The sequence below is a fragment of the Trichoderma evansii genome (assembly GCF_050947405.1).
Source record: "Trichoderma evansii strain SZMC 28006 chromosome Unknown GGI43scaffold_5, whole genome shotgun sequence".
NCBI lineage: Eukaryota > Fungi > Ascomycota > Sordariomycetes > Hypocreales > Hypocreaceae > Trichoderma > Trichoderma evansii.
In genome coordinates this window covers 513924-529777 of record NW_028145201.1, presented here as the reverse complement: position 1 = coordinate 529777, position 15854 = coordinate 513924, and the positions used below count along the sequence as shown (strand labels likewise).

The window sequence follows — 15854 nt, the reverse complement described above, 5'->3', positions numbered from 1 at the left end:
TTCTCAAAGCACAGAGGAATTAAGATATCCGGCCCGACACCATGGCTAATTAGTTTTCTTGCCAGTGCCGAAGACAGCGTATCTAATTCGCCGTATGTAAGCTCACCATCCCAGGCACAGATCGCAGGAGCCAGAGGCTGAGCCAGCATGCGCTCCTGCACCACCTCATGGACGCATCGTTCAACCGGCATTGGAACAGTATCATTCCATGTCCATATCTGTTCCAGGTCTTGCTGGGTGACAATTTCTATATCTGTTAAGAGCGTTTCAGTGTCGCCAGCAGCATCCAATGCTTGTATTACAAACTCCAGTCTGTCAAGCAGCTTGTATACAACCCATTGCTCGAGGACACTTGCATCAAAAGTAGCCCGGACTTTAAAGGTCTTTTTGCTAGGCTGTATCTCAAGCATAAGCGCATATGTGCTAAACCACTGTTGTTGGTTATCGTTATGCCACTTCCCAAGTACCCTCTCAGCGCTGCGCGTATCATCTGTCTCCTGAGGTTGGACAACGAGTAGCGTCTGGAACATGCACGCCTTTTCGCTGTTAGGCGATAGACTAGCAATTAGAGGCAGACCCGCCTGCTCGAAAGGAATCATGCTGATGGCTTGCTGTTGTACCGTTTCTAGAAAGTTTGCAACCTTCTGGCCAGGGGTTAATTGAACTCGCACCGGAACTGTTGCGAATGTTGGGGCCGCTATCGCCTCAACTCCTTCCACTGGCGCATGTCTGCCAGAGACAGTCGCACCAAAAACAACATCCTCTGAGCTGGCCATGCGACCAATCACCATAGCCCATGCGGCACGGATTAGGGTCGACGTCGTGATATTCTTGAAGCGTCGATCGGGTTGCGTGATCTCACACCGTATCACATTGCCCATCGGCGGCGGCCGAACCCTAAGAGATGGCGGTTGGGCTGGGAACTGTATCTGGTCATAATTGGCCAGATACTTTTCCCAGAAACTAGCTATGGTTGCGTTATCTTGGCTGTTAATATACTTGAGAAACAATTGGAACTGAGCGCCTGGTTGGGTCAATTTGCCCTGCCATGCCTTGTGTACTGTATCTAAAATAAGATCCATGGACCAACCATCGTAAAGAGCGTGATGTATTGTCCATACAAACCATTTGGTCTCTCCAGAGTCGTTTTTAATAAGTGCAAAACGTACGAGAGGACCCCCAAGATCCATTGGTTGTATCCTGTCGGTTTCAAGGTACTTGTCCAGATTCGCGGCAACGGCCCAATGGATATCTTCGTCTAGTACTAATTGAACAAGGCCTACATCGCTGTGTTGGATAAATCTCGTGCGTAAGATGGGCATAGTGCGAGCTGCTTGCTCCCACGCTTTGCAGAAATCATCGATTGTAATATCAGGAGACAGTTCAAGAACATTTTGTGCAATGTAGTCTCCCGGTCGCTTCGATGACAGTGATATAAGGCCTTCTTGAAGGGGCGTACATGGGTATGCATCGCGTACTCTAGCTGGGTCTAATTGATAGTAGCTTGATACATTTTGAAGAAAAGAACTAATATCCACCTTATCGCGTAGAAGTGCAAATGGCTCAATTTCCTCTAAAGTGTCTGTTTTCCCAACTGTATTACCGGTGCAGCTCGCGAGATCATGCAGTACGGGATGGCGGAAAATGTCTGCCACGGATAACTTAATGCTCACTTTGCGAGCCTCCGCGACGACTTTCATTGCAGTGATAGAATTTCCTCCGAGCTGGAAGAAACTATCGTCTAGCCCGATCCTCTCTGCCTTGATCTCAAGCACCTGGGACCAGATGCTTTGCAAGCTCTGCTCGATCTCTGAAGTGGGCTGTCGCTTTGGGCCTTGTTGGGCTATCTGATTTTGCGCCATCTTGGTTAGGGTTCGTCGATCAACCTTGCCACTTACATTAAGTGGCATTTTGTTCAAGATCATAATCTCCTGCGGAACCATATAAGAAGGTAGATTAGCCTGTAGTATATTTTTCAGCTGCTGTTTTATCTTTAATTGGAGATCGTGTTGAAGCGGCTGGCTGCTAAAGGAATAACTCGGCCGGCCCTCATAGTCGGACGGGAACCGAAATAAGACCCTATTTTCACCGTGAACGGGTTCATACCGGTGAAAGATTGCGTCAAAACCACCCCTCTGAGAGTATTGTCGAGCCCAACTCAGTTCTACCCGATAACCCTCTTGTTTGGCCAATTCAACCAGATCAATGGGAGACAACGAAGAGACGGTCTGTGATTTATGACGAATAGACGAGAGCCAGTTGCGTTCATTGAGTGCGTCATCATTCGAATTATTAAGTGATTCAATAATGTGTCTCTCGAGAATAGTTTTACTATAAGGAATATTGCCGACGGCAATAACAGATGAGCCTGCATTGCCTTGTAAAATCTGCGAGAGACTTTGACGATTTAGTCTTTGCGCGACAAAGTCGATCCATTCAGCTGGGTGGATCTCGCGAATGAGTTTCTGGCTCTGGCCACGAGCTCTAAGATGAATAACTGCTGCATACCGATAGCAGCTAAGTTCGTTGGTCGCATGCATCCGCTTGGGAAGGATCTCGATATGATCAATCTGGTCGGGTAAACGAGCGGCCAAGGCAGTGAAAAATGCTGGGTCTACAAGCAATTCAGTCTCTGCCCGCTCTATATCAGCCATTATCCGTTGGAATTTATCCCTAGTAGGATATTCACTAGTGATTTTCAGTGTTTCTGCAGCCAGGAAGTCTTGATGCAAAGCATAAGATCGGATGTCCCCAATGAACAATTTTGTCACGCTTTCTATTTTAATAAGTTCCTGCACGACCTTGAAAAGGTAGGCTTGACTAGGGAAATATTGAATAACCGAGTTTATGATTGCAAGGCTTGACGAAATGTCGATACTTAGATGATTCAAATCGAGAGCAGAAGCTTTGAACATCTTGACCTTATCCGCCAAGGCAGGATCTGATTTGGCAGCCTTGACAACAAAATCTACGGCTCGTGCGGACGGCTCAAGACCGATATAGCTTTGTAATCCTTCTGTCATGTTAAAGAGAATCATGCCGGATCCAGTCCCAATCTCCAGAATTTCGCCGGGAGAACCTCCATTGAGAATCGTGTCCATAGTGTCATCCAGCCACTCATTCATTTCTCCTTTATCGATCTCAATTCCGTTATACATAGTAGTCCATCCGACGAAGTCTCGTCCAGTCAAATCAGGTTGAATATCATCAATCGATATATAGGTTTCCACATCAAATTGTTTCTCCCATAATTCAACCAGCTGCATTTCGCTGTTTTCTGGAGGCACATACGAGGTGATATAGTCATTACATACCGTAACGAACCCAATAATGTGGTTATTTCTTCCATTTGCGCATTGCAATATGGTAGCGGCATTATCCACGTAATCGTTATCACGCAGTACGTGTTCAATCTCTCCGAGCTCAATACGCTGTCCTCGTATCTTAATCTGTGAATCCTTCCGGCCAATAAAAGTCAAGCTACCGTCCTCACAGTAATGCACCAAGTCTCCCGTTTTATATAATCGGCCACGTCGACCTGGCCTGCCTGGTGCTCCTTTTAGCAGCCAAATAGGATCCTCGATAAATGCCGCCGCAGTCTTTTCAGCATCATTAAGATAGCCGCGACCAACCAAAGGGCCTTCAAGCAGCAACTCGCCAATGCATCCCAGTGATAGCAGCTCATCGTGGTTTCCCGGATCAACTATCCAAGTCACCAGACCGACGCCTTTTCCAATACTAACAGCCTCTTCCAAGCTGCTCGCATCGCAGTTAATCGTGCTTGTTGGGGTGCACTCGCTTGGTCCATACTCGTTAACGACCCGTGCCTTTCCCCACCAGCGCTTTAGGTCTGGTAAATGTACAGCTTCTCCACCGAAAATAAGCATCTGTATTCCAGGTATATCTGCCGGAGATAGAAGATTTGCGACTGACGGAGTGACCTCAATGACATTAGCCCGCAATGATTGTATGGTCTGGGCGAGGTTATTTCTTCGATCGTCATCACTGGGGATACACAGACAGCCTCCAGCTACCAGAGTTGTGAAAATATTGCTAATGGATACATCAAAGCTATATGATGCGAAATCATAGAGCCTTAATTCAGATGTTAAGCCCAGATGTCTTACACGGCAGAGAAAAGCTGACGCGACGTTGGAATAGGTTATCATAACCCCTTTCGGCATGCCTGTGCTACCAGATGTAAAAACAGTGTATAAAATTGAGGACGGAGAAGGCTCGTGGACATGTACACTCGGCTGATGGTCCAGATTCGTGAACAGGTCCCAATTAATGGTGAGAGTTCCTGGAGCAAGCTGCGAGCTTACGTCTTGGGTGACGGAAGAACATAGGACGAGACAACTTTTAGCTTGCTGCGCAATAGTGCTAAGACGTTGTCTAGGAAGAGAGGGCTCGAGTAAGATAAAGCTTCCGCCCGCCTTAATCACCCCAAGTATTGCGACTACTGTCCACATAGATTTCTCAAAACAGAGAAGAACTGACTTATCTGGTTTGACCCCAAGTGTGATAAGTCTGCCCGCTAGCATAGTGGAAAGCTGATCAAGCCTACCATATGAAAGCTCGCCATCCCAAGAACAAATAGCAGGGGCATTAGGTTGAGCTTTCACCTCCCCGGCGAAAATCTGATAAATATTTTGTTCAGCTGGCAAGGGGACAGTCTGGTTCCAACCCCATATCTTATCAAGATCGTGTTCTGTCATGACTTTGATATCAGCTAACTTTTGATTATCAGCGTGGCTAAGCTGCTGTAAGATAAAATCAAGCCGTTGCAACAAGGTCTTAACTATCCATGGCTTGATTACCCTCGAGTCAAATACAGCCGACGCCGTAATCTTATCATCTTCAAGGAATAGCTCAAGGGCAAAGGCATAAGTGCTAAACCTATGCTTTTGTTGGCCATCCTGCCACTTTCCAAGTAGGCCCCCATGGTTGTTTTTATATTTTTGCTGAATAACAATATGCGACTGAAACATGCAAGCTAATTCGCCTTCGGGGCAACTCTGTGCAATTCTATGGAGACCGGCCTGCTCAAATGGAATCATCGCCGTCGCCTGCTGCTGCATTGATTCAAGGTATTCTCGCACCGTTTGATCCTTGTCTAGCTGCACTCGCACTGGGATAGTAGCAATCGTTGGGCCCGCCATTTTATCAAGGTCGACAACAGGCGCATTTCGACCGAACACTGTGGTGCCAAAAACGACATCATCCGAGTTAGTCATGTATCCAGCAACTAGCGCCCATGCAGCGCGAAGCATTATAGATGTTGTAATGCCCAGATTGTTCGTTTGAGGATAAGGAAGGCAATATTCCAGAACTGTATCCGTGGCTGGCTGCTCGATAGATGCCGGTAAGATCGGAAATGGTATACATTCACAGCCCTTTAAGGCTTTTCTCCAGTAATCCAAGACTGCTTCATCATCTTGATTTTTAATGTATTCGATGAATAAGGAGAATTCAGCGCCTAGCTTAATTGATTCACCTAAAAGTGAGCGACACACGGCGTCTAACATCAGGTCCAACGACCATCCATCATAGAGCGCATGATGTATGGTCCATACAAGCCATTTGACCTTTCCAGAGTCATCTTTCACAAATGCATATCGTGTAAGCGGATCGCCAAGGTCCATTGGTAGTAATATATCGCTCTGGAGATACTCATCTAGGTTCGTGGCATCGATCCAATTAATGCTTTCAACTTTTAATACCAACTGCACAAGTCCAATATCGCTGTGCTGGACAAACCTAGTCCGCAGTAAAGACGTAGCTCGAACCACTCGTTCCAACGCCAGGCGTAGATTATCGACTGTAATATCAGGAGATAATTCAAGAACATTTTGTGAGATATAATCCCCAGATCGCTTATACGTCAAGGCTAATAAACCTTCCTGAAGCGGCGTACATGGGTATGCGTCGAGTATGTCTGCTGGATCGAAATGGTAATGGTGTGAGATGGCCTGAAGGAATGAATGAGCATCATGTTGAAGAAGAGCAAATGGCTGAACACTGTCTCGGCCATTGCGTGGCGTATGAATGCTATGGCTAGCCATGTCAGCCAACACTGGATAGCGAAAGATATCCTCCATGGTTAACTGAATGCCTGTTTTATAGGCCTCACTAATAATCTTCATTGCAGTTATAGAGTCTCCGCCAAGTCGAAAGAAGCTATCATAGAGCCCTATGTTAACTTCTTCAATGCCAAGGACAGAACCCCATATTATCTGTAACTGGCGTTCGACTTCTGAATTAGGCTGCTGCTTTGGCTCTTGTCCTATCTGTATCTGGGCTAGCTGCTCAGTAGTAAACAAACAGCCCATTTCGTGAAGTCGCTTCCGGTTTATCTTTCCGGTGGCTGTAGTAGGTATCTCTTGTATTGAGAAAAATACTGTTGGTATCATGTATCGCGGCAAATATTGAGCCAGTTGGTCTTCCAAAACTATAGAGATAGGGAAAATTTCAAGCGTAGTGGCTTCTGGCGCCTTCACTCCTATCGATTTGTCTTTGGTTTGAAGAAATACAGCTAAAGTCGGCTTTGGGTTCGCCCCCTGAGGCATAATGACTTCGGCAACAGCGGAGGCGACATCTGGTAAGCATTTCTGGACCCAATATTCAACTTCTCCAAGTTCTATACGCTGTCCTCGTATCTTAGCCTGTGAGTCTTTCCGGCCAATGAAGGTCAAGCTTCCATCCTCATTATATTGCACTAGGTCGCCCGTTTTATATAATCGGCCGCGTCGACCTAGCCTGCTTGCTACTCCTTTCAGCCAAATAGGATCCTCGATGAATGATGCCGCAGTCTTTTCAGCATCATTAAGATAACCGCAACTCACTAAGGGGCCTTCAAGCATCAACTCGCCAATGCAGCCTAGTGGCATAAGCTGATTATGATTTCCTGGATCAACTACCCAAGTCACCAGACCGGCGCCTTTTCCAATGTAGGCAGCCTCTTCAGGGGTTGATTGACTCCGGTTGATTGTACTGAAATTGCAGCATTCACAAGGTCCGTAAGCGTTAATGATATGTACCTTGCCCCACCACTGCTCTATGTCCTTGCTAGAGATAGCTTCTCCAGCTAGAATAAGTGTTTGAAGCTGTGGGACATTAGTTGGTTCAATCAGGCGTGCAACGGAAGCTGTTAAGTTAGCAAGTGTCACCTGCATATCTACCATAGAGTTGGTAAGATTATTTCGGCGATCTTGCTCTGATGGGATGCATAGGCATCCTCCAACAGAAAGGGTTGCAATAATATTATGGATTGAATTATCAAACGCATATGATGCAAAATCAAACACTCTAGAATTTTTATTAAATCCTAGCTCTTGTATCTGGTACTTGAGGCTGGAAGCATAGTTGGCATGTGAAATCGTGACTCCCTTGGGTACTCCTGTACTGCCTGAAGTAAAAACGCCATACATCAAATCAGCCGGAGAGCATTGGACTGGCGAGGTTGGATTTATGGCTGATGCGAGGCTATCAACTGCAGCTTGACTAATTTCGATGACGTTCGGCAATAACCGAGAACTCAGATCCAAGTTAGTGGTGGAAGATAGGATAAATTCTGAGCCCAGCTGTTGTACGATGGTCTGAAGACGATGCTCCGGCAAAGAAGGGTCGAGTAGAACAAAAGCGCCTCCAGCTTTCAGCACTCCCATTACCGCAACAGGTGTCCACATTGACTTCTCGAAGCATAACGGCACTAAGGTGTTTGGCCGAACGCCGAGATCAAGAAGAGGACCTACCAGAGACGTAGAGAGCCGGTCTAATTCCCCATATGTAAGCTTGCCGTCCCAGGCACAAATAGCAGGGGCATCTGGCCGAGTTTGTATTTGTTCTGCAATAATCTGGGAAACATTTTGTTTGACGGTTAAGGGAATGTTCTTATTCCAAGTCCAGATTTTTTCAAGCTCTTGCTGTGTTAAAACCTCGATCTTGGCTAATGTTTGCTTAGCATCTGTGCAGCTAAGCTGTTGCAAGACAAAGTCAAGCCGCTGCAATAAAGTCTTAACTATCCATGGCTTGATTACAAAAGAGTTAAATACAGCTGTCGCTGTAATTTGATCATCTTCAAGCTGTAACTCGAGCGTTAAAGGATATGTGGTAAAGCGATGCTTCTCACTGTTATCTCGCCACTCACCAAGCGGACTCCGGATATGGCTCTGATCTTGCGGTTGGATAATGAGAAGAGTCTGAAATAGAACTTGATTTTCAAGGCAAATCTTGGCGATTTGGTGTAAACCGGTTTGTTCAAACGTAATCATCGCCGTTGCCTGCTGCTGTATTGATTCAAGATATTCCCGCACCGTCTGATCCTTATTGATTTGTACTCGTACCGGGATGGTGGCAATCGTTGGACCAGTCAGCTCGTCAAGGCCGATAACAGGCGCGTTTCGACCAAAGACGGCTGCGCCAAATATAACATCTTCTGAACTTGTCATACGTCCGGCCACCAAGGCCCATGCAGCGCGGATAAGGTTTGATATTGTGATGTCTAGGCGGCCATTGGGATATGGAAAGCAATGTTCCAGAACCGAATCAGTAGCAGATTGCCCCAGGGATGGTAGTGAGGTGGGAAATGGAATGCATTCGCAATCTTTCAATGCTTCTTTCCAAAAAGTTAAGACGGCCTCGTTATCTTGATCTTTGATATATTTAATGAATGACGAAAAAGAGGGCCCCTTGGTTATTATCTCTCCTTGATACGCTCGCCATACCGCTTCTCTGATGAGTGACATGGACCAACCATCGAAGAGGGCATGATGCACTGTCCATATAAACCACTTTGGCGTCCCATCTTCGTCGCTCACAATTGCATAGCGTATCAATGGCTGACCTAGGCCCATTGATCGTTTCCTGTCTGCCTCTTTGTATTGGTCCAATTCGGTTACGCTGACCCAATTGATCGGTTCATCTAGGACAATCTGAACAAGAGACAGGTCGTTTAACTGGACGATCCTCGTGCGCAGAATTGGCATGGCATGGGATACCACTTCCCAGGCGATGCGAAATTGGTCAACATTAATAGCCGGAGAAAGTTCAAGAGCAGACTGCATAATATAATCACCAGGTCGCTTCAATGTCAGCGACATGAGACCCTCTTGGAGTGGTGTGCACGGATATGCGTCCCTAATGTCATTGGGGTTCAGCTGGTAGTTGTTGGATACCTCTTGGAAGAACGAGGTGACGTCAATTCCATCACTTAACAGACTAAAAGGCCTAATATCCTCTACAGAATCGTCAGAGATGGCATGACACTGCCTGCTGAGACTTCGAAGGTCTGGATGGTTGAAGATATCTTCCACGGTCAGCTCTATGCCGGATTTGCGAGCTTCACGAATCAGCTTCATCGCAGAGAGAGAGTCGCCACCTAACAAGAAAAAATTATCGCCTAAGCCGATCGTCTTGAAATCGATGGTAAGCACGCGTGCCCAGATATTCTGCATCCGCTTCTCCATTTCCGAGTTTGGCTGCTCTTTGGGACCCTCAGCAGCTGTCAGTATGTCAGCTAGCTGTTGCATGGTGACGGATCTGCCGAGACTACGCAGTTTTCTACGATCAGTCTTTCCCGTGGCAGTCTTGGGTAAGTCTTTCATGGAAAAAAGCACCTTCGGTATCATGTAGCTCGGCAAGTGTTCGGCCAGCTTGGCCTTCACTTCTGCGTCTATGGGCATTATATTGGCCGTGGCACAATCGGTCTCCTCCGTATTGCCATCTAGCTGCTGCATGAAGATGGCTAGAATTTGGCTTGAATTGTCACCTGCAGGCTGGATGGCCTCAACTACCATCTCTGCTGCCGGGACACACTCGCCGAAATAGTGCTCAATCTCGCCAAGCTCAACTCGCTGCCCGTGGATCTTGACCTGGGTATCTTTCCGCCCAATGTAGGTTAAGCTGCCGTCCTCGTTATAGTAGGCCAGATCACCAGTCTTGTAGAGTCGCTCATGCCGGCTCTGTCGGCCTGGTGCACCTTGCAATAACCATTCTGGGTCATTGATGAATACCGTCGTAGTCTTTCCAGGGTCATTCAGATAGCCACGACTGACGAGCGGACCTTCAAGTAGCAGCTCTCCGACGCATCCAGGCGGCAGCAAAAGATTGTGGTCCTCTGGATCAACAATCCAGGTCACCAGCCCAGCCCCCTTTCCTATACGAGAAGCGTATTCAGGGCTGGATGCGTTACTGTTGATCGTAGAAGCTGCAGCGCATTCGCTAACACCATAGCGATTGATGACCCGCGCCTTATCCCACCAGCGCTTGGCGTCCGTAACGCGTAAGGCTTCGCCGACGAAAGTAATGGACTTGATCCCTGGTAATTCCTCTGGAGAGAGGAACTGAGCGACCGAGGGGGTGAGCGCCACAGCATTAACCCTTAATAATTCTATGCATTCTTTCAAGTTGCTCTTACGATCTTGGTCGCTGGGCACGCATAAACAGCCGCCTGTCGCAAGAGTCATCAGAGCGTAGTTGGCGGATATGTCAAAACTGTATGATGAAAAATCCAAAAATCTGGAAGTATCTGTAAGCCCCAGAATGCCTGCTTGATGATGGAGTGCTGATGCAATGTTTGTATGGGTCATGTTTATTGCTTTTGGCAATCCCGTACTGCCCGATGTAAAGACGGCGTATATAGTAGATGCAGGGTCAGAAGGGCTAAAGTGCTGCGCTCTCTCATCGCCGTTGATTCTCTCATCACCGTTGGTTCTCTCATCACCGCTGGCTGCAAAGAGGCCGCGGTCAACTATGAGTACCCTCTGAGCTAGCTGTGAGCTTAGCTCATAATGGCTGGCAGAAGACAGCACCAGGCTCGCATGAACCTGTTGGGCGATGGTCCGAAGGCGTTGTTCGGGGAGAGAGGGATCGAGTAACGTAAAAGCCCCGCCAGCTTTCAGCACCGCAAGCATAGCAACCGTCGTCCACATCGATTTCTCGAAACATAGAGGCACTATGGTCTTCGGCCCAATGCTACCCATGTCGACAAGTCTGGCGGCCAGTTTCGTCGCCAATGAATCCAGTTTACTATACGTCAGCTCGCCATCCCAAGCGCAGATGGCAGGAGAATCAGGCTGTGCTTGAGCTCTGTCTTTGATGGTTTCATGAACGCAGCGCTCCATTGAGGTTGGAACGGCGCTGTTCCATCCCCAGATCTGTTCCAAATCTTCTGGTGTAGCCATCTCGATCTTGGACAGCGGCAGATCTGGTTTCGCTTGATCTAGCTGAGCCATCACGTAACGGAGGCGGCTTAGTAGCGTTCGCGCTACCTGTTCGTTCACCACATCCGATCTAAAGGAACTAGAAAGCGTGACATGGCCCGCTTGCACGTCTGCGTGGAGCAGCAGACCATATGCTGCGACTCGCTGGTCCTGGACGCCATTTTGTGCTATAGGAGTCTTCTTGCCTGCCTCCGGCGATTGGATAATGAGCAATGTTCGGAACTTATATCCTTGATACTGGATCAGGGATAGGTCGAGCATTGATTCCGATTCGCCTAGCTGGAATTCCCTTTCATCTGCCACTTGCGTCTTTGTGTCGTCCAGATATTCTCGGATCGTTTGATCTATGGGAATCTGGAATCGAACTGGAATGGCTTCAATCACTGGAAGGTCCAATTCACCTTGGTCCGCGATAGACAAATCCCCAACCATAGCCACATCAAACACAACATCCTTCGAATTCATCACTCGGCCCACTACCAAGGCCCATGCCGCGTGGATAATAGCCAATGGTAGAGTGGGCTCGGTCTGTCCTTTGGCACATAGTAGCTGCTGGCGGAAAGTTCGTATCGCAGACCGGTGCTCCCCAGACAGCGAGGTTAGCGGACCTGCGCAGCACGCTGGATCGTTTTGCCCAGCTTCAGCCATTTTGAGGTCAAATAAAAGGAATCCAAACACTGTCCGGATCCAAGTATAGAATGAATATCTGAGACCCTGACAATCGTGGTGTTAGTGAGGTACCGTGTTGCCAGTGGGATCAGCAGAACGAAGAGCGTTCAACGCTATGAATAACGAATAGTTCAGGCTTTCTTGTCAAAAGTCAATATGAGTATTTCCTCGCCTTCATTGTCATAGAAAATAAAAGCTACTTATATACTACACGGTAAGGGATCCGCTATATTATGTTAGACATATACGGTGGGGTATTAAAAGTCGCTTGTGGATGCCAGGTTTACACCAAAAGGTACTCCACAATATTAAAATTTTACCATCTAATACTAATAATATAATTAAAATTGAGATGTACAAGAGCCTTTTGACGCCTCACTGTACATGTCTCTGCTGCTCGGAGCTCTATTTATCCAAAATGATTGGTCTGCTCTGGAATGGGTTGGAAGTGTAGACTTCCTTTTGACCCTAACGTCAAAAAATAAGCAAATCTCTGCAAGTGCTAGATATTCTTGTAGAATAGGGGAATAAATCGACGAAAAGCTGGTACCGGTGTTCTCGACCGTGAAATTAGATAATATGCGGCTTCAAGGGGCTTAACATACGAATTTAGCTATATTATACAGACAGGGGCCAAAAGTCTGGGACAGCCCATAGTCGTATACACTACAACATTTTGTCTTTAAGTAGCTGCAATAAATTGTATAAAAATATTAAATATATATATATATATATATATAATGGCATAATTTAATGCAGGAATTTATATATTAATAATCAGTTTTTCTTTTATTAATAATTATTCTTCTTCTATTAATTCTCGTTCTTCTTTATATTACTTATTAAAATTTCGTAATAAAGCCTGAAATAATTATAAATACATTAAGAATTAATTAAAATATACAGTGATCTATTATAACATATAAAGCTTTATCAAAACCGTAATTCTTTTGATCCTTCCTATTATTGTAATTTACATGTTAAGTAATTGAAATATATTACCAAGGTGCCACACCGTCAGTTCTTTCCGGACTGTTGGACGACTATACTAACTGTATGGATCCTACACAAATGCAGGCAGCTCAGCTGTCGCGCTAATTCAATGCTCAGCTTTCCTGTCTGCCGTCCTCTCCAACAATGACGTGTAGGGGGTTGCCTTATGAATAATGCGGAGCGAGCTTCTGAGCTTTGGCCTGACGCCTCTGCATTCTAGGTTTCCGGTACGTACTTCGTATGGTATCATCGCATTGTGGCTGGCTGATCCTTGCGTTAGTTCATTTTTAGGTCTCGGATAGGTGGATAGGTGAGTACCCTGTCCTTGGCAGTAGTAAGCCAGCAACCATGCACCGCGATCTGCCTTAAGATGGGCCTTAGTCAGATCGATTTATGGTTACTTTGCAGTAGAGCTAGACATTGTCTTATTCGTGTCAGTACCTGGGTCGCTTCTGACCAGCCCAATACAAGTTCTTAGGCGCATGTTCTAGATCGGTGTTGCAAGGGCGGCGAAGCATTACGTTGGGCTGAGTGTTTTATGCGTGTAAGTCAACTTCTCCACGATTGCGACCCGAGCTATAGCGTGGTGGGTGCGTGTCCGAACGTAAGTGTTTTACAACCACACCAGAGATGTTAGACAGATGATTTCATATATGCGAGAAATATCCATTTACAGACAAATACAGGCTACGGCCCATAGAAACGAGAGCATCCAACACTGTCTTATTTGTCCGGTCAGCAGGGAGCAAGACGTGGATCATTAATTTACCGCCAAGTAGTTGGGCAGCTACCCGTGGTCAGGTAACGCCAGCTGCATACTCCGTAATATTGCATGGCTTACTATAGCCGCCAGTGTCATTTGTATCCAGTTTTCCAGTCTTGCGTTACTTCATTATCTTTAAGTGTTGCCGACCATCCTAATTTAGACTAAAGCCTCCATTAACCGGGTAAAGTGTCTCAACTTGGTGAAAGAAGGGCTGTCGAGGAGACAGCCCGTTTACTATGTGGCTATGACGACATCCGTGGCGAATCTTGATGGTCAAGCACGGAGAGTTAATCACGAAGGAGAGCACGCATTAGGGGTTCTATCTACGCTACATCTCAAGCATCACTACATCTCAAACATCACTATAGGCTACTCTGGTATGGTAGTACAATCCTTTAGCAGATCTCTGACGTGTGCATCATTTTTCTCCCAGCATAAAACTCCACGTAGGGCGTATGTTGTCAGGTTTACAGCGAAATATAGTGGCCCAGCTAAGTAGGAGCGGAAAGTGGCACAGCAACCAACATATATTTCAAATACATAACACAGTGGTAAGGGAGATGGAGGTTTCGTGCGTTCAGATACTATATTGATGCAGCTAACGACAGTATGTAGATAGGTTCTTACGAACATTGGCCCGCAATTCAGGACGATCTAACTAGGTCAACAGTGGCACAGTGAAACGAGCCACCTAGGCTGTTCACATGCTGGAAAGGCAGCATGATGGGCTCCATATTGAATTTTTCCCGAACCCACTCCGCGAATTGCGTATTTTTCTCCTCCACGAATATCCGCCGCTCGTCCAGGCTCAAGGCATTGAGAACCAACCAGGCTGAGCAGGTATAAGCGGGCGGACCTGAGGGGTCATTCTTCGGCGTGAATGGATAAGCGTGTAGCTCCCAATCCCGAAACACCTCATGTCGGCGGAGGCTTTCCTCAGTGACCCAGATTGGGCAGTACACCAACACCCCATGACGAAGCGGCAAGATGGTAGTGTCGATGTGCATCTTGCCGGTGCGTTCTGTGGTCTCCAAAAGCTCGAGGGTGTAGCCTTTGGGCAGTTTCTGTCGCACATATTCCACTCCCTTCTCGTTGGTGACATGACTGAGCTGCCCAATAATTGTCTTGCCAAAGCGCATGAAATCAGCTGTATCAAAGGCTACCCGAGTGTTATTGATAGAATCCTGATCAGTAATACCGGCTTTTCCCTTCAGGGGTCGATCGTCATAGATGGTATCGCGGCCGGTGATGACAGGGGCCCGATGAATTGTTGCCGAACCTCGGCTGCTGAGTTCGTCCAGAATATCCGCATAAGCTAGCTGGACTTCATTACGACGGCTCTGGAAGGCATAGGCCGACTCGATAATGGTATCGCCCACACTCATCAAAGCATCGCGCGCCATAGAGCCTGTATAGCCATGGGCTTTGACCCAGTCTACTTCTCTCGGACGATAGACGCGGACGCCATGCTGCTCCAGGACGTTGGAGAAGTTGTCAAGCTCCTCCTGGGCCATTTTCACGAGCTCGGGCGGGAAGGGATTTTGGGGCTTAAATTCATCCCAGTGTCCCTTGGGCATGATTGCCTCTATCACATGAGGTGGCTCGGCCGGGAAAGCTGAGTGATCTGCCCGCCCAACAATGACGGCCTTTAGGGGAGACCATTCATTGTCGGCTGAGACGAGCACAAGGTCATCCGTAGTCATATTGGTGTTTGCGCCAAATGATAGGGTTTGAATGTTAGGGTTTGGATACTATATTTTGAGTGAATTCTGCGAAGAAAACTTTGTGAAGATCAACAAAAGCTGTTAGAATCGCCGCTTTATATGTATGCAGTTTCAAACTTAGGTAGTGCTATAGGATGTATTAAGCCTAAAGAGTTCCGAATCCAAAGAATGAAAGAAAGAAACCACATCATCACTGTCTTTACTAATATTATTTACAGGCCATAATATCGCATATGTATCACTAACTGCAAGGGATGGCTGCTAGGCACTGTTTCGCTTGTTACGTTTATTAGCGTATGCCGAGCGGCAAATGTGCACATAAACTAGATAGATACATGCACCTTTAGTTGTTTGAACCCCCCCTTACATTATGGTAATAGCAGAGACTAAGTTTTCGTGTTCTCCACATCGGTCTAGATTTAACATGTCTTGGATGATCAAAATAGCGTCAGACCGCCGCTTCAACGTAGGTGGCTTAGG

General features: G+C 46.8%; 1 protein-coding gene across 1 annotated transcript; it reads right to left on the bottom strand.

Moving 5' to 3' along the window:
- Nucleotides 1-14217: 14217 nt before the first annotated feature.
- On the bottom strand, nt 14218-15554 carry GGI43DRAFT_399478 (lysine amidinotransferase). The gene has a single exon (XM_083205342.1). It carries the CDS (start codon nt 15351-15353, stop codon nt 14295-14297), a length of 1059 nt encoding a protein of 352 aa, XP_083062569.1. The 5' UTR covers nt 15354-15554; the 3' UTR covers nt 14218-14294.
- Between the last annotated feature and the right edge of the window lie 300 nt (nt 15555-15854).